Below are 19,446 nucleotides of genomic sequence, written 5' to 3'. Positions count from 1 at the left end.
GAGAGGAAAGAGCCAGAGTGACACCCTGCCATTACTTGTTCTAAGCAATATGTGATGTCAGCAAAGCTGTGCTTTTATAGCAGTGGTTGGGCAAAGTGTCAAAGATTTGAGATGACAGGGAAGTGCAAAGGAATTCAGGAGCTGCCATAGTGAACTTTACTCCAAACAAAGTGACATATTTGAGAAATGGGAGCAAAAAATTAATTAAAGGTCATTTGTTGAGCTGAGTTGATTTTCATAACAGCAGACATACTGCATCTTTTGCTCCTTGTGACTTCATTCAAAGTGAAAAAGACACCTTTGATGGTACCTCCTAAAGGCTGTCTGATGCAAAATCTTGTGCAGCACAGCTTTGAGGAGCTGCTCAGATCCATAAAGCTGAAGACAATGATCACTCAAAATTAAATAATGAAACACATTAACACACACTCACACACAGGTAACTGTAGTGGAAAGAAACAAAGGAAACTAGACCTATGCTTGGAAGCACTGTAAAGGATACTCCATGCAAAAAGACATTCCTAAGGTGCATTTGCATCCTATTTGAATGGTTATGGGATGGTTTTCTTTCTCCTGCACTGGAAATAATTGGGCCAGAGATGTAGGCAAGCTGAGCATCCACAAGTCACACATGAATAATGCGAGGCTTATCTGCCTCTGCCTCACTTCAAACTTTAAAAATCTGTAGTCTGCACTCCTGTATTTACCCAGTGAGGTGATGTGTAAATAAATGAGCTTATAAAAAAAATATTTCTTGATTTGTTTTGCAGCTGGGATACAGAGGGAACGAGATTAAAAAACACACAGCAAATCAATATCTGGGTGAGGTATGTGGGACTCTAAGCTCCACCTCTCTGCCAGAGAAGCTTTTGCATTGCAAAATTCAGATTAGAGGATGAATCCTGGGAAAAGCTCAGATGATAGTTTTATGGAAAAGTGATCTCTGGATACACAGTTCTCAGAACTATTTTCAGTTTCTTACAGGGAGATCCTACCATCAGCAGAATGACCTTTTGCTCTAAGCTCCTTTTGCCCATCCATCTCAGTGCTCCTACTTGCAGTTCAGTTAACTGAACTGCAGTTCAGTTAAAACCCCCCTCACTATGGATCTTTAATGGCACTTAAACCCCCCTCACCGTGGCTCTTTCGTGGCCTGCATTAGTTACCCCACTTCCCAAACTCCACACCTGCAGGAGTTGCCAGCAACACATGACATCACTTGCTTAATTGTGCTTGTAATTCTGCTGATAGACAGAGAGGGAAATAGATTAAAAATCAGTCCCAACCCTCACAGCCCAGTAACCACCACCCTATCCACTGAAGTCACTCAATAGGAGGAGTCACAAGTGCAGAAGCTTGGCTACAGCTTTATTTTCTGCTTCCTACTCACTCGCTTCTTTGGTGTCCCTCAGTTGTGTTAGACATCTGGCATAAGGAAACACTCAATTTGCCATTTGTTTTGGGATATTACACATCACTTTTGCTCCACTTCCACATGCTGAAATTGTTTTTCTTCCTCTGTTTGATATACTGGGTGAGATCAGGTAAGAACCATTAGCTTGCTTGTAATGTGGAATCTTTGCTTTAATCAAACATTAAAAAAAATGAATATTCCTTCATTTAAATTGGCCAAAAGATTAAGCTAAAATCTTATGAATTATGCCTAAGGAGCAGATGATTAGTAAAAAGAATTCAATAACTTTGAAACTGAGACATAAGTTTTTGTTTTAAAGTAAATACAACCAAGCCTGGTACTTTATCTGTGGCTGTACTTTGCCCACAGACCTACCAGGTATGTGCACTTTGTACAAAGTAGACGTAATCATTAAATAGTCTTAATATACTCATGTGGGTTTATTGGTTGTTGCTGATGTGATAGGTGCTTAGATTTTCAAGTTATGTGTTGCATTTTTTAATTGTTACAAAAAGGACTGTGCACTTAAGATTTTCCCATTTTTCAACCACACAAGATAATTAAAATGCTTACAAATGTGCTCAAGAATGTTACAATTATACATTAACTTGCTTAAAATGCATACCTAACAGCCCAATGCCTAGGTGTGTGTTTTGATTGCAGAGAAAAGAGTGAGTACACCAACAAGAGAGCACAAAGGGCAGCTGGGTATTGCTTCCAGTGCTCAAGGAGAAACAGGAGATTGAAAAAATTCCCCCTATGACTCCTCGCTAAACAATTCAAAGTATTAAATCTATAAAGCCTATTTGCATTACTTATCTAATTCCACAGTAAAAACATCATCATTTCCCTTTTATTCTCTATTTACTTTTGAAAGAATAACTTCTGTCATTTCACAGCCAAGAGTAAACAAGTTGCTTCTCTTTGACATTTGCCAGCTAGTAAATAAGTTTGGCAGTTAAAATAATTTCCTTATGATAAATTTCTCATTCCCATGGAACAGACTCTGTCTGGTTCATCTCACTGTCATTCCACTGATTTTAGAAGAATTATTTCTACCAATCAAATGATTTAAAAAATTCAAAATATTTAAAGGGATACAGAGAGATATCTTAGCATGAATCTTTTATATTTTAGATATGAAGGAGTGAATTTTAAGGATCAGTGACTAAACTTGGATTTAAAGACCAGATCAGGCAAAATGAGAGTTTCATGTTGTACCATTGAAACTATAATCAAGTGGCTGGTTTTTATTTTCACTTTGTAGGTGAAGTTAGTGTAATGTAATTTATATTCTAGTTTTATCATAAAATACAAATATATGAAAACCAGAAATCAAATGTGACACATATTGTTAACATCTCAGGATCATGTCACATGCATGACATTTTACCAGGTTCTTGATTATTATTTTTATAAAATTCAAGTCCTCTTCAGCTGAACAGTTTTCAGTTTCAGAACTTCTTGTTAAGTCCAAGTGCTGAAATGAGTTGCCTTCCTGTATCACTTCTTAGTTAATAACCTGTCTAGGAATCTCAGTTAAAGTTATTTATATTATTATGGGTTTAAATGAGGAAAACAATGGTATTTATTTTTCAATATAATTCTGTCTTTTTCTCCATGTAATAATTGTAGTTACTGTCATAACATGATGATAGGCATGAAAGTTTTATCTGATTGGTTTGCAGCAGGGAGATTCAGCTAATTTTTAACACTGTGTAACTTCAATCCTGCTCTTGTTTGGACTATATCCATTACTTTTTGTGATGTCCAGCCCAGAGGTGACCAATCTAGGCCTTGTAGATGATACATGGTTTGGAATTAGAGGTGACTGGGCTAGTTCCCTAAATTAGTGAATCAGTGTCTTTAGTGCCTTTACTGAATCTTTACTGCACCTTGAATGCCATAAATCACATTGTTCAGCTTTGCTTAGCCTGACCTGTAGTATTGAACACATATTTCAGATACCTTGTAAGCCACCCACGCTTGCCTTTGGCAGCTTTAAGAGAGAATGCAGCCTTGCTGTCCATCACAGATGTGGTGGATTTGGTTCTGCCTGTGAACTGTCCTCTGGGGAAAGGAGAAGGGCTGGGACTGCTTCTCTTATGCCTCAAAAAATCTGAGAAATTCAGTTTATTTTTTTTAATATTATTTTTATGGAATTAACAAGACACAATTTCTTTTCTCACTTTTGCTTTCTTGAAAGTGACTTGTTTTGCAGAGATTTTAATGATGGAAGAGTTGAAAAGGTGCCATCAAGTAATAGAGAGACAAATGTATTGTGTAAAGTAATGTAACCCACTGGAAGTCCAGAGATGGGCTGAGAACCTTGGCCAAAAACCAACTAACAGCATAGCAAAGGTGAAGAGGCCATTGCAGGAGAACTGACAGGTGTTGGTGTTCTGCCCAGAATCCCGGAGTGGTTTATCCACACAATGTGAACTCAGCAGCCAAAAGAGATCTTTAAAGTGTGAACTTTGGATGTTGATAACCAGACAGGGGAGAAATTTAGGGTTTTTAGACTCTTGAAAATCTCCATCCTCTTCTTGGGCAGCTTAATCTGGTACACCCTAACTATCCAAGTACAGACAGAAATGCTAAATCCTTCTGTTTGTCATGTGCCATTGTGTACACTGACCTTAATTCTTATTTTTTCAAACTCAGAGCAAGATTTTTTTGTTTTTTTCTGCTTTTGTTTCTTGGTAACAGTGCCATTATGGTGCTTCAAAGCTAGGAAAGAGTTCTGGATCATTCCTATTTTGTCAGGCAGATATTTCTTATTGCTAGATCAAATAAACAAGGTCTAAGGATTGGCAGCACAGCCACTCTGGCCCAAAGAGGAAGAAACAACCACAACAGCCTTCCTGTTTATCCAGCACGCACTTCTTGTAAAAAAATTCTGAGAACCTGCCTTTGATGGTGAAGTAAAAGATCTTATCAACAATGGCTACTAATTAGTACTTAGAAGGAGAAAATACAGAAACACTGTTCAGGAAAAATTGGGATAATTTCACATTTGAAGAGTTCAGAGGAGCCTTAGATATATATATATATATAGTAGTGGTATATATATATATATATATAAATATAATAGTGGTGTATATATATATATATATATATATATAAATAGTGGTATATACATATATATATAATAGTGGTATATATATATAAAATAGTGGTATGTGTATATATATATATATATATAATAGTGGTGTATATATATATATATATATATATATAATAGTGGTATCTGCAGAGTCGTCAGTTAAAGTGTGGTACCTTGTTCAGTGCACGTTTTGATGTTTTGACACCTCTTTCCAAAGGTCAAGAGTAAAGAAAATGGAAGTTCTCCACTTTCAGCAGAAAAAGATATGGAAAGAAAAGTGAAGAGGTGGTATTTCAGGTAGCCCAACTCATCAAATGACTGTCTTAACATTTTCATCTTTTTCAGATGAGGAAGAAAAATGTCCCGAATTTACAGACCTTAACCTAGGCCATGCTTTTTCTGGAACAGAGCTCCATGTTCAGCTACTCCTGTACACAAGGAAAAATCGAGATTGTGCTGAGAGACTCATTGAACACAATGTTACTGCATCTGAGTACCTGAATACAACCAAGAAAATTGTCTTTGTTATTCATGGCTACAGGCCAACAGGATCTCCTCCAGCATGGCTGGGTGACATGAAGAGGCTTTTACTGTCTTCAGAGGATATGAATCTCATTATAGTTGATTGGAATCGTGGTGCTACCACTGTGATTTACAGAATTGCTGTGAAAAACTGCAGAAAAGTTGCAGAAATACTGAAGAATTATATTGACCAGATGCTGGTAAGGCAGAGCATTGGATCTGTTCTGAATGAGTGTGAAGAGCATGGTTTGAGTGGGAATGGATATTTAAAATGCATCTACAGAGAAGTCCAGTGAACAATATCAAATCACATTTCTTTATAGAGGTATTACTAACTTTACTTGCAGTTATTATTGCATATATTTAACTTCACCTGAGTTCTTAATTCCCTTTCACTGAAATGTGCCTGAAAGTCTATCTGATTTCTTGAACCAGCTGGAAGTTTTAGGTCTTCTGGAAAGAATGAATTCAGCAGTGGGAAAGTGGAGGGAGAGATGTTCAAATAGTATGTGGCATAAACATGTTACAAAGGCTTTGCACTACTATTTTTACTGTTAATTTACTGTAAATAAAGCTTTTAAATGAGAAATCAGCCACTGACAACGATATAACTATTAATTCAAAGATGATATAAACTTCTTGCTGAAACCATAGTTGATGCCAATGGTTTTAACTGGATGTTAGATTTATTGATTGATCAAATGAACAAAACGTGATGATGTTATTTACACTGTTGTCTGATTTGTCACTTGAATTTTCATCTTTTCTCACCATTTATTTCTCAGCCATTCTCAGAAATTCTGAATGCTGTGTTGTAGGGGGATAGAATATAAGAAAGTAGAGATAGTGTGGAGAGTAATCTCACCCCTAAAGAGCTGCAGCTGGGCCAATTATCAAAGATGAGGAGCAGGGCTGACTTTAACAGGCCACAGCTGTGAGCAATGAGAAGCAGAGTGCTGTAAAAGAGTGGGGTGGCTGGGTGAGGTGGGTAGTGGGTGCTTTGTGAAGAAGAAAGTCAGTGCTCTGAGGAGTTGTCCATGAGAAACACCAAGAAGGTATGGAGCTTTTGTGATAAGGAGACAACAGTAGGGAACCCCTGCAATAAGATGGCAACACTGTGTAGTAACAAAATATTCCTGTGGAATTTCAGAAAAACATCCAATGTTTTGAGAAAGGCTTTCTCTCCTTTCATCTCAGCCTATAAGCATCTGTCCTCTGGGACTAGATACAGTGATAGCAGCTTGCAATTGTGCCAGTAGATTTATTGTAATGGAATAAAAAAAAAATTAAGTAGGACTATGAGAAGATTAATTAAGCGAATTGCTGTTTACAGATCTGCCTGGCAAACAGTGACAGTGTGTGTGAGTCCTGATAGTGATGGGACAGGAGGGTCTGTAGCATCCACAGCTATCACTTTCACACTTACAAGCTGCTCTGGGGCCCTCCTAATTCATTTTAAGACATACTAATATTTCAGATCTTGTGTGTCACCCCATCATTTTGCAGGGATTACAACTAGGTCAACTGATGCTGTTTTAGAGTTCTTCTGTAGGTTTTCATTTGGGTTTTTTTGAATACTGCCTGCTTTGTAGAATAAGCATTTTAAGGTGTGCATTTGGCACCATTATTCAGCAGCTGTGTGACAAAAGTACTTGTTAATAGTATTATGTTTTTAATTTATTTTATTGGAAGGATAAAGCAGGGCAAGATGTTTTTTCCCTCCTTCATTGTTTTGGTTCAACTTTCTTTTATCTGATAAATGTCTTCCTCTTCCCTTACCTGCTTCCCTTCTAACTAATGTGGCATTTCAGGAGAAATGTGACTCAAGCTTCCTTTTTACATTTTTCTAGGTAAAGAATTTCATAATTTCTACACTTGAAAATAATTTCTACACTTTTATAATTTCTACACTAATATAGGATTGTAAACTGAAAGGAACTTTGTAATATTCTTCTTTTTTTTTTTTTAGAGCCAGAAAATTAGAAATATAATTTAAAGTACTGACCAAAAATGAGAACTAAATCAGCCAAGTGCTTTCTGTTCCATTAATTCTGTGTGTGACTGGCTTTGGTGTTTTTCCCCCGATAGGTGGGTGGAGCTTCTCTTGACTCCCTGTATTTAATTGGAGTTAGTCTTGGTGCTCATATAGCTGGATTTGTTGGCCAGAAGTATAAAGGCAAACTTGGCAGAATTACAGGTAAGGCTTTTAATCCCAGTGCACACATTCTGTTGTACCTTGTATTGTTGTCAGAGCTCTGAGACATCGACAAACGAGAACTGAATATTTAATGACATACATGAGGAAAAATATAGCCCTGATAGAAGTTCAGGAAATGGGGCAAGTCTGCCTTCAGGACATAAATTACAGATTAAATTTTTAATATATATAAATATATATATATAATATAAATATATATATAATATAAATATTAAAATATATATTATATAACTTAGATAATATATTATATATGTTTATTTATAATAAATTTTATATACATTTATTTATGTAATACATTCATACAAAATATGTATAATATATATTTATATATTATATTTATATATAATACAGGTTACCTCTAGTCTCTCAAATGAAAATTGAGTGCTTCATCCAGGTGACACTTAGGTTAAATGATGTGCTACCTGAGTGTCTGACTAGTTGTGTTCTGGTGGTGAGAGCAGTTATATTGGCCATTTTGGTTTTATAAAGTGTATAATAGGTATGGTGTTTTCTGGGGAAAAGGACAAAAAAATTTTCCTGACTTGATCCCCAATGCTGTTGGTTTATATTCACCTGAATAAATGGGAGATGAGCACGTCTAGTTATGGAAAGAGAGAAATTCAACATATGGGTTGATCAGTCTTGTGGTAGGAATATTTTTTTTTCTTCACAAGTTAAAGAGAAAAATCATGCTTTTTAAAAATTTTTAAAGCAAGAAAATGAAGAGTTACTGCTGATTAAGGCTCAGGTCTTTTATATATCTGCAGAAGGAGCCCAGGTTTTCTGATGCAAATGTTGTTTTTATTCAGGTCTGGATCCAGCAGGCCCTTCATTCACTGGAGAACCGCCAGACCACAGGCTGGATCCTACTGATGCGCAGTTTGTGGATGTGATCCATTCAGATATTGATGGTAACAACAGCTTTGACTCTCCTCTTTCCGCTTGAGGAAAGGCAGGAAAGCAAAAGGGAAGGAAGGGATTAACTGTTTCAGTAACATCCAAATGGTGCTGCAGGAGAACATTTTCTGTTAACATGAAGGCTCTTTTGCTGTGCAAGTGCATATGAACACAGAGACTGTAAGCACATGGTTATCACTGAATTAATCCCTTCTGAGACAGTCAGGCTCTGCTCTGTCAACTCAGTACATCACAGAGCCACTGCTTAAAATACTAAATCATGTTACTGTAAGGTTAAAAAGAGGAGCATTGTAAAGCCTGCTTCAGCTGTGCTTTAATCTCTGGTTTCATTTTTTCCTCAAAACCATAAGTAAACCTTTAGTACCACAATTGCCCCATTATTTGTGTAGTTTCATATCAGTTTCTTAAATATTAAAATTTAAGCATTTTCCTATATCCATTTCTGTAAAATGCCAATTTTTGTAATGCTCCCATTTTGTGAATAAAGATAATGTGTGGTAAAAAGGAAGGTAGGTCAGATTGAATTAACTCTTACTCGTGTATCTTTGCTTACTTTTACCGGACAGATAGAAATTTTCTTACTTTGATTTACTGCTAATTTTAGTGTAGTTCAGAATCTAACGTCTTGCAAAAAATGGAAAAGTTTACTCTAATGAAAATTGTGCTGGGAAAGAATTTTGGTTGGAGAGGATATGAATATCATAAATTTGTTTATGCAAATAATATCTCAGAGCTGTTTCTGCTCTTTCTCTTTGGCAGCAGTAGGAATCTTACACAATTTTGTATAGATTTGTGTACAGCATTTTACAGATATATAATTTTCTTAAAAAGAAAAAATCCTTGACTTTTACGTCATAGCATGACCTTGATTTACAGTACAGAAAGAATGGTATAATTGCAAAAATTTTCTTTAAGACCTCCATGATTTTAGGAGTGAATGTGATGATAAATAATTGCCTTCATAATTCTGTTTATGGGATTTTTTCATTCATGATGTTTTTACTTTAGTACTAGGTTTCAAGAAGCCTTTAGGAACCATTGACTTCTATCCAAATGGAGGAATGTATCAGCCTGGTTGTCCAAAAACATTTTTCGGTGGTAAATAAAAATCCGTTTCATTGCATGAGAAGAAAAGTTTGAGATCAAATCAAAAAAGTTTAAATTGAATTGAATTTACACTGCACTTTGTCAGTAATACAGGAGCTGAGACTGCATGCTTTCTTTTCCATCTCTATGCAGAAAAAGAAAAATAATCAAGATATTTGAAAATAATCTTGCTGTAACATAATTGTCTCGTCATATAATTAATATTGGCATTATGAGGTTTTTATTGTATTATATATAAAACCTGAATATACTGATGATTATTTTTCCCTGGTTATAAGGGTCCAGGCACAGGGGAATGTGTTTGTGTCCCAGTGGTTTGGGCAGGATCCCTTGCCTTGCATGGAAGGCAAGGCTTCGACATCCCCACTGTGTTTTGGGTTCCTCCTGGCTGGCAATGATGAACTAGGTTTTGGTGTTGGATATGTCTTTCAGGCTCTAGAATGAAAACAGTTTTATGGCATTAACTTTTGATGCAGACTTTCCCTTATTTCAAGTTCCATGAGTGTTAGGTTGTTGGCAATTATTTTTGTGTACTTTTTTGGTTATCTTTGTTTCTGTCAGTGCTTCCCACTACTAAATTGCTTTCAGTGCTACCAGTTAGGGCTGCTGCAGAGGCATAAGGCTTCCACTTGTGTGTTTGTGACTATGGGAGAATCCCTTAAGCCAGGACAATTATCATCTCCACAATTCCCAAAGCTTGCTTTGTCTGGAAAGGAAGGAATTTTTTTCCCCAGAAAAGTAGAGAAGAATCTCTCAAGTGTTCCTCATGGTAATTTTCTTTGGCCAAGTTGTCACTGAGAGAGTGGTAAAGCACTGGCACAGGTTTCGTGGAGAAGCTGTGGATGTACCACAGGATGAAGCCTGGAAATGTTCATGGCCAGCTGGGATGGGGCTCTGAGCAACCTGGTGTAGTGGAATGTGTCCCTGCCCAAGGCAGAGGAGTTGGAGCAAGATGATATTTAAGGGCCATTCCAACCCAAACCATTCTATGATTCTACTTATACACAATCCTTTTTTAATTAATAAAAATTAATTGTTCTTTTTATATTTTTTCCTTCCTTGAAGGATTGCATTATTTTAAATGTGACCATCAGAGATCTGTCTTCCTCTTCTTAGCATCTTTGAAAAACTGGTGTGACATGATAACATATCCTTGTGACTCTTACTTGGATTACAAGAGAGGAAAATGTATGGATTGTGATGCTTTCCAGCCCATGTCCTGCCCAGTAGTGGGTAAGTTTTACCACATCTGTTCTGGGCTGGGTGAGATTTCCTGGGAAGTTAAAGTAATTAAATTATTTAAGTTTCAAGTATTTAAATAAGGTATTTAAATTTAAAGTTCATGGGTTTGACTGCTTTATAGTTATCTCTGTTAGGCACAGGTGCTGAATTTTCCTACACTTTGGTCTTTATGCTTTCCAGTCTGGAGTGGATTCAGTGTTTCCCCTTTCTAGAGAAAAACTACTTGTGCTTAGTTCATCACTTCAGGCTTTAAGAGTGTAGTGTGATCCCTAGAGGACGTGTGGTTTTTATTTAAGAGTAATAATGTTTAAAGCAATTTCTGGAGGTTTTTTTTTTTTCTCTTCCTTTGGAATAAAGCTTTTATTTGGAGGGGATTTTAATTGTTTTGGGTGTTTGTTGCTTTTAGAGAGGATTTGGGTGCAGTTTGAAAAGAATGGCAACAGTGTGAGCATTTCCTAGTTGGCAGGGTTTTCTTAAGAATGACATTTAAAATATACATAATTAGAAGTTAAACTTAATTTTTTATCTTGTTGGGTATTTTTTCCACCCTTATGCTGGGATGTGCATGCTACATTAGTTGGATCAGGCTAGAAGAAAAAGCATAGATAGATCGGTGTGTTATTTCCTAAAACCCCAACCATGATGAGCCTTTATAGTAGGACAGAAAGACTCCAGGACTTCCCCAGCAGGGTTATTAGCCAAGCCTGATGCACTTGGACAGAATGCCTAAGGTAGAGGTGGAGAAAATTGAGTGGACAAGCAGCACCCTTGTGCTGCAATCCTTCCTGCTTTGCAGTGGCAGCTCTGCAGTCTGGAATTAACCTTTCTTGTCCAGACTAGGTAGAGAAATTAACAGGGAGAGAACAGGATCATCCATTCCACAAACAAGGACTGTTATCAAACCCCAAAAACAATAATCATGGAGTTGTGTAAATTTCTTTGCGTTAAATCCATGAGCTTAGGGTGTTTGCAGAGTATCTTATATTTTATTAAACAATAGCTACAAATAGGCTAAAGAATTAAAAGATATTTAATGATTCAAATGAAGGAAAGGAAAGCTATTCTGTAAGTTCTCTGCAAATATGTGGGCTACATTTTTAGGATTGTTTTTATTACCTCTGTAGGATTTTGTCAGCACTACTTTTTGGAGTTAGTACCCAGACTAAAGAGGTTACTATTACATTATGACAATTTTTGTGATACTAATATATTAGAGGAATTAAATACTTGTATACTGCAATCTGTTTTACTCAGAGGGTTCCTTTTTTCTAGTCAGTTTTCTTTCTCTGAGGCTATTGGAGAAAATTAAAGCCAAATTTGTCATGGTGTGAGATACTTTTGTGCAAACATTTGTGTATCATGATTTTGCTAAATGTCTGAAATGAAATATTTAAACTTTGGATTTCAGGTTATCATGCTGATAGATGGAAAAAGCTGTTGATACCATATAGTTCACCAACAAAAGCTTACTTTGATACCTCAGGCAAAGACCCATTCTGCTGTGAGTAACTAAATACATACATAAAAATTTATGACTCATTTTTTAGCTGATCTGGAGTGAAAACACATTAAAAGTAGAAGTTAGTGTTAGCCACTGTGTAAAATGACGTAAAAAACCATTAACTAAGGGTCAGTTCACTGACTAGAGGAAGAAGAAAAAGTAATACTGTGTGAACAGGGAAAGAAATGTACCTGTAAAAGTAATGGGATGGAGTGCCAAGAGGAGGAAGGAAGCCAGAAAATGAGAATCGAGTGGGAAGGGAAAAGCTGGATTGATGCAACCTGCTTGGATGGGATCAATGCTCCCATTTCCAGAGAGCAGGAAAGGGAAGCGAGACTGCCCTGGGTGGGGGACAAAAAGAGAAACCTCTATGTTCTACCCCAGGAGATCACCCTACAGTCAAACAAAGCTTCTCCATTACTCCCCAGGAGTAAAACAGGCAAGGGAAACCTCAGCTGGCTGCTTCAGAGTTATATTCTGTGTCAATGAACTCTCATGGCATGGGCTTCAGCTGCAACAGTTTAGATACCTACCTACCCTTGTAGGACCATCCTGGCTTCTCACCCAATTTCTCTTGGCATTAAAAGGCTCTATCACCCTGAAAAAGAGCCACATAATTATGTAATTCTAATTAGCTGTGTTTAAGGTTTTATCATTTAGGGTATGGGGACAGGCTTGCTGGGAATTAATGTGAAATTAGGTTTTCCCATTAGTTTTGTCCATCCTCTTGGCAAGTTTTATGACCAGGATCAGATGGTCCTAGTCATGTTTGCTGACATCCTTGTATCCTCCAAAGGATTGAGGAGAGGTGAATGAAGTGATGGATTTTACATCATTGTTTTTAGGTAAAATTTATGTAAAATTACTCTTCTTCCAAGTGTTTTTGAGCTCAACCCAAACCTGTTACTACTGTTCTCCCCTACCCCTCATTGGTGGTGGTAAAAGGGAGAAAAGAGGAAGAGAAATATTATCAGAGATAGGAGGAGGCACATGGAACAGAGTAAGAAATATTGTAATGACAGTGTAAATTTAAAGGAAAATATGCAAGATCAAGAAGAAGAAAAATATGCTAAGTCAGGAAGCAAAGCAAACCAGTCTGAAAAAGAGTGTATTCATTAATTAAAGCCTTAGTTATTAGATATTGTTAACTTGAACAAGACAGGACCTCATATGAGTCCTGGTCTTTTAGTAGAGAATGATAATAATGATAATTTTTTGGCCACATGCCATGTCAGGGTTTGTGAGGGCACCAGGCAGGTCAGCAGCAGGTCAGCTTTTCATTCTCCTTTGAACAGGGAGGATGAAAGTAAAGAGTCACTATTCCTATCACCTGCCAGTAAATACATTTAACAGGGTGGGGATATCAACTGTTTGCTGTTGAGATCATTATTTGATTCTCACGATTTCCTATTTCTTCCTGCAGTGTATAACTACATATTGGAAATTATTACCTGGAATAAAAGCACTAGGAGAGGTTTCATTGAAGTTAAAATAATGGATAATGCTGGAAACACAGAGTCGCAGATGAGTAGGTATGTTGTTCTTTGTCTTTAAATCTTTTTTTAGAAATCACTTTATAGGACTAACTTTGAGTTTTCTAAACCTTTTAACTTGTTAGCTTGCAAGTTGAAAAAGTATCTTGAATTTGTTAAGACTTGGCCATGGCCCCATTCCCTGGATTTGGCTTAGTATCAGGGGCAATGCCCTCACACTGAAATGATCCTTGCTTGGTGCTGGTTTGAATCCTATTCTAGCTGGGCTTGTTCTGAATGCTCAAATTTGATATATCCCACAAGATTTCCCAGTTAAATAATAATACTTAGCAGTAATGAATATTACTCAGCTAACAAAAGGCTGACTAAATATTTTTCTTTAGCGAAGCTTCAACTTTTCAGCAATATAAAAGTGTCAAAATACTGACTGGATTTCCCCGAGACATCGAAAAAATTGTAAAAATGTCCTTGACCTTTACTACGAAGGCTTTAATAGGCCCAAGAAGCAAGCTTAAGGTTCTTCAGATGAAGCTGAAATCTGTCAATAATCCAACAAGGTGAGTGTTTGTCATGTATCACAGCTGGGTATCAACTAAGGTGCTCAGGATGACTTCTCAGTAACCCTGCACTTATTCTTTTTAATTGCATATTCCCAAGTGTATGAATATTCTTCTCATCATCCTGATGATCAGATTTGTCACATGGAAGAGCTGCTGTGTACATTAACATTTAGTGCACAGCAGTTTGTACACAGAGGTGTCACACGTGCTGTGTCACAGCTGTGCTTTCATGGACCAGCCTGACTTGCATGGCCAGCATCCTCATGAGATAAAATTAATCAAGTACTTTTCTGATTTTCTCATGTGTCTGTATGCAGCTTTTCACACTCAGGGGTGAAATGGAGCACTTCAGCAGCATGTGTGAATGGAATAGATTTTTGGCCTTACTGATGATGGCAAAAAGTTCTGAGACCAGAGCACAGTCTGTGTCTGCTTACAGCTAAAATGATTTTTTGTAATTGAGTTTAATTACAATTAATTAATAAGCTTTTAAAAATTAATTAATAAGCTTTTATTAATTCTGGTTTAAAATATTTCAGCATTGTTACCATATATTCATTTTTAAATCTCCAAATTTACTCATACAGTAACTCTAGCAGTTAAATTTTGTATTTACATCTTGTGAAAAGAGCATGTTACATGGACTAGGTAAGAAACATCCAGGAGTAGCAGGAGTACTTCATTTGAGAGTTAATTTGTTGCTTATTAATGGCAGATTCAATAAAGTCAGAATATAAAATAAAATTTAAAATAAAAACCTAAAAATGCATAATAAATAAGTAATAGCAAATGAGTCATGAATGAAAATAATATTACAATATTTATTAAGTCTTAAGTCAGTACATTTTATTAACTTGAGATGCAACATTTGAGGATTTCTTATATGGTACATGATAATAGCCTAGTAAGAATTGGTTATGGTACTTTGCAAAAATTATGAAACCTTCTTAAATTAATCTACTATTTTAGATTTACTGAGGAAGAGAAAGAGATGGATGGGAGAAACTTAGGAAGAAACAAAACACTCAGTAATCGAAATAGTCCCCTAGAATGTACATACATTTGACTTGATTAACTTATTGAAAGACATAAGTCTCAAGCTCTCAGGTGAAAATGGCATGATTGTATTTCAAAGCATTTGGTGATGAGAGAGGGTGAAAAGTTCTAAATCATATTCCAATTTTTTTCTCAGCCCAGTGGTGATAAATCAGAAGGTACATTTTGTGTAAGCCTGTCAGATCTTGGGGCTTTCTCAGATAATGATTTAGCAAGCAACAAAAAAGATTTTCAATGAACAACCCTTATAGGGTTTGAGTTTTCATTCCTGTTAGTCTGACTCTTGTTAGTTTAAAAGTAAGATGCACTTGATGTGCTTTAAAATAAGATCCACTAAAGTCCTTCATGTGGAACCTCATCAGATTGCAGCTGTAGAGGCATGTCAGATACTTTTAGAGAACAGTGAAAAATACTGCATTGAATCAGCATGTGAACGTAATTTAAATGCAGGTGTTAAAGCACTATTGGTATAATTACCTAATTGCTCTTTGCAATTATATCAACCTATATTTACCTTATTTACATATAATTACAACAATTACTTGAATACAGGATGATCAGCTAGAAGCTATGTTAAAACTATTTGAATTTTTCACAATAAAGTAGTAGATAAAAACCAGGGGACAGATGCAGGGATTAAAGACAATAGGAGTCTGTCTGCCCAGGTCTGGGTTAATGGCAAACTGTGGGAGTTTGGGGAATATCACAGACAATTGTCTGCTGGGCTGATCCACTATTCACAGAGATGGTGTGTGAGTATGGGAGTGTGAAAGATACACAAAATTTTCATACTCTTCTTCTGACCCTTGAGATAAATAATTTCTGCTCACCCACGAAACCGGAGAGCTTTGCTAACTTGTGCATGTCCAGGTGTCAGTTATCCCCAAAATCTTATGAACCTGTCAGTGAACTCAGACGCAGTTAAAGAGGAAGGCAAATGACTCAAAGATATTTAGCCGGACACCTCAGGGTTTTTTGACCAAAACAAGAACAGAGATATTGTAAATAAGACCTTGCAAATACCTCTTCTGAGCAAGTGTGGCATGCCCATGATTTTTAGTAGACAGCAGAGAAGCCAATTGGGTTGAGGGGTTAAGGAAGCCTTACCTGACAAAAACATTTTTTGTGTTTTGCTCCTTGTTGGTGAATCTGCTCCCTGCTCAGGGCTGCTCTCCTGTGAGGCATTCCTGTAATCAGTAATCACAAGCTGAGATGGATTGCACTTCAAATGATATAAAATGTGTTGGAAAACATAACATGTTATTTCTCATATTCATTATGATTTGGCTAGGTATTTTGGCCCCTGTAGTTAGATATAAATAATACTACAAAAATACTCTAATAATGAAACATTGAATTTAAATCAAAACAAATTGTTGATGAAGGACTGGATCAAATTCTATGCTTTGCATTGTACAGAACACCAGAATTAATCTTGATATTTTTAATCATAAAATTACTGTCATAACTTTGTGGAGACCTTAAAAGGAGTGATATTTTTAAGTAGAAATGACATTCCTTTTGCATACAGACAGATGGAGCCTTAACTGGTAGGAAATATTATGAGAATGGGCAACAGTGGAAATGCCTGGTGTGCTGTTCTCTCCTTTTGCTGTTCCACTGTGTTCTACTTCCCAGGCCGAGGTGAATTGTGTGGTATAGCCACGTCTATGAGTTCAGAGAAATAGAGAAGATAATTTTAAATAAAATTAGTCTTATGGCTTGTGTGCTATGGAGGTTCCATCTGAGAGTGTCTTTCATTTTCCTGTTCATTTCCTGTCATTTTCCTCTCTCCATACATTACAATAGTGCATGAAGAGCAGGACTGTGACCTGCCTCTGCCCTAAAAGGCAGAGCACTTATGTTGACCTCAAAATGCATGTTTTTCCTGTATATGTGGCTCCCTTTGTGACCTTTTTGTGTGTTCATGTGGTATTAGTCAGCTGTGAGTTTTCTAGCTGTTGAGAAGACAAATTGCTCTCTTGCATTAAAATTTCTTACACATGCTGTCATTGCAAGTGAAATAGAAAATATTATGATGTGGTACTTTACTTTCCTATGTAAAATAAAAGCAGAAATTTCCCTATCTAGGGAACTCAATAAATTATTCAGGCCCTGCGTTAACAGGAATTGTGCAGATTTTGGGTCATGCTGCTAAAGAGTTGATTTGAATGCAGATTAATAGCTGTAATGGATGAAATGCTGCATCTTTGTACTTCAGACCAGTGTGATACACTTGTTTGCATCATCCAGCTGATGTTTGGTTGCTTTTCAGTCCATCAAAGCTACTCTAGGAATGCATGAAATAAGGTACAAACTTAGACAAGGAGACACTTCTTGTCCTGAGTGCTGTCTCTGAGAGAGCTGGTTAATACTGAAGGTTTAATAATTCAAATACTGGAATATTTTTCTGTTAAATTTAACTTTTTCTGTTGTGATTTTTTTCTTTCTCTGCTTTTGTAGGCCTCAGCTATGCAGATACGATTTAATACTGGTGGAGAACACTGAAGTGATCTTCAAACCTATTCCTTGCCCTAAGAAGGGTACATGAAAAGAGAGCTCCTGCTAACCTAATTTCTCTCAGGGCAGTGACATTTTGATGCTTCCTCAGGATAAAGACTGCAATGAGAAAGGAAATGAGATAAGCTAGATTTTTTTCAAGAGTCTACCTGATAATATGCATTACTTGCTCTGGGTGCCTTAGGCTGAAATTAATTGAAAAGTTCAGACTTGTATGTGCCTGGAAAATTACTTGAGTAAAGTAAATGTATCATGGTGGAGAACATGCAGTGGTGTGTTCATTACTCTTTGTTAGCAATGAAGCAACTGCTGAATTAAATATGAATTATCTGCATAATCCTGGCATGTTATTTGTCATATATATATTTAAATATTTATTACTTGTAATGGCTTTTACGTGGAAACATAACTATCAGTCTACTAAATGAATTTAATATACTGTCCATGTGATCTACGGCTCTAATACACAACAGTTTTGCTGTGCTGTGTTCATTGGAGAAATTAATTCATATTTTCTCTTTATGTAACATCTCAGTATGAGGAGTGGAACAATAATATTTGTGAGTACATTTGTAAATTTTCTGGTTTAAGTCTGTTGTCTTTGTCATAGATGGATGCTATTGCAGGCATTCAGAATTTTTTTTTATAACTGCTATGGACAGAGTAGTGTAGCTGAAACAACAAAGTAATCTAAAGTCTATTCTGAGGAGAATAACTTAGAAGTGAAATAAATGTATTTACATTTTGCTTCTGTTTGGGCCTCTTGGAATTAGAGCTGCTGTTCACACTGAGACTGATGAAAGCTTTCCACCTATTGGGATGTGAGCAGGAATAAATGGTACAAAAAGATAACATGTTTTTCTGAATTGGAGGAGGTATTCTTGTCCCACACTGCCTTTCCTGATGGAGCTGATTGGGGAAGAGATGGGAGAGATGTATTTATCTTCTGTAAGGCTGTTTTGTGTTTGATGCTGCTTTCTCATGCAAATGCTTCCTATGTACACTACCCATTTCCTTCCTCTCCCATGTCCCCCTCTGTCACTACACTTGACAGCAACGCTTGGTTGAACCTATTAACCAATTTCATCTGAATGTCAGTGGAATGGGATGTCCAAAACCTGGGAATTTTATCTTTTGTTGTGAGTCAAAAGCTGGATAAGTAAGGAACATGGAATAAAGTGACCTAAGGCAGGTAGGCAGGAATGTTTTCCCTGCTGGGGACAGCTCCAGCGTGCAGGTCAGTCCATGCAAAACTCTGAACCAGCCACTGCACAGGCTTTTACTTGTCTGGATAAACCAAAAATACACAGACTTGTTGACAGACACGCTTATGGACTTTACAAGAAAAAATTAATTATTGAGAAATATTATATTACCATAGGCAATCGCCATGATTCTAGTCAAGTTCTCAGCTTTAGCATTTTTCTACATAGTTCTTTGTTCCTTTCCTTGTGTATGAAGAAGAGGATTTTTAAAATTTCTCTTTTTTTCTGTTTTTTGAAACTGCTGTTACTCTCCTCATTTCATTCTGCAGGTATTTGTCCAGACTTTCAGCTACCTAGTCTGACCTTAACAGGTCTGAGTCTCCTTTTCTTCCTCACCTTGCCTCCAAATGCCTGCTACTTATATCCCTTTAAACAAGCACAGAGGCATGAGATTAGATTTCAAATGTCTGGAACTAGAATCTTTCAATGTGTGATATAAATATTATAGGCATTGAATAATATAAAATATTATAAGTATTATATATATAATATTATGTTAAATTATATAAGTTATATAATATATA

At 36.5% G+C, this 19,446-nt stretch overlaps 1 protein-coding gene across 3 annotated transcripts; it reads left to right on the top strand.

Annotated features, from left to right (window-relative positions):
* The first annotated feature begins 1,385 nt into the window (after window positions 1–1,385).
* LIPI (lipase I) lies at window positions 1,386–18,404 on the top strand. 3 transcript variants are annotated; one of them, XM_058825279.1, is made up of 10 exons: window positions 1,386–1,544; window positions 4,866–5,242; window positions 7,131–7,239; window positions 8,070–8,171; window positions 9,187–9,276; window positions 10,351–10,518; window positions 11,936–12,028; window positions 13,452–13,560; window positions 13,905–14,078; window positions 17,601–18,404. In XM_058825279.1, exons 1-10 carry the CDS (start codon window positions 1,496–1,498, stop codon window positions 17,686–17,688), a joined length of 1,359 nt encoding a protein of 452 aa, XP_058681262.1. In that variant the 5' UTR covers window positions 1,386–1,495; the 3' UTR covers window positions 17,689–18,404. The 3 variants fall into 3 exon arrangements, with proteins under 3 accessions (XP_058681262.1, XP_058681263.1, XP_058681265.1); XM_058825280.1 differs by lacking the exon at window positions 9,187–9,276; XM_058825282.1 differs by lacking the exons at window positions 1,386–1,544; window positions 4,866–5,242 and adding an exon at window positions 6,017–6,097.
* Window positions 18,405–19,446: the final 1,042 nt, after the last annotated feature.

Source organism: Ammospiza caudacuta, chromosome 2 (genome assembly GCF_027887145.1).
Source record: "Ammospiza caudacuta isolate bAmmCau1 chromosome 2, bAmmCau1.pri, whole genome shotgun sequence".
Lineage (NCBI taxonomy): Eukaryota > Metazoa > Chordata > Aves > Passeriformes > Passerellidae > Ammospiza > Ammospiza caudacuta.
The sequence above is the reverse complement of the archived record's forward strand: the minus strand, read 5'-3'. Positions and strand labels throughout refer to the sequence as shown.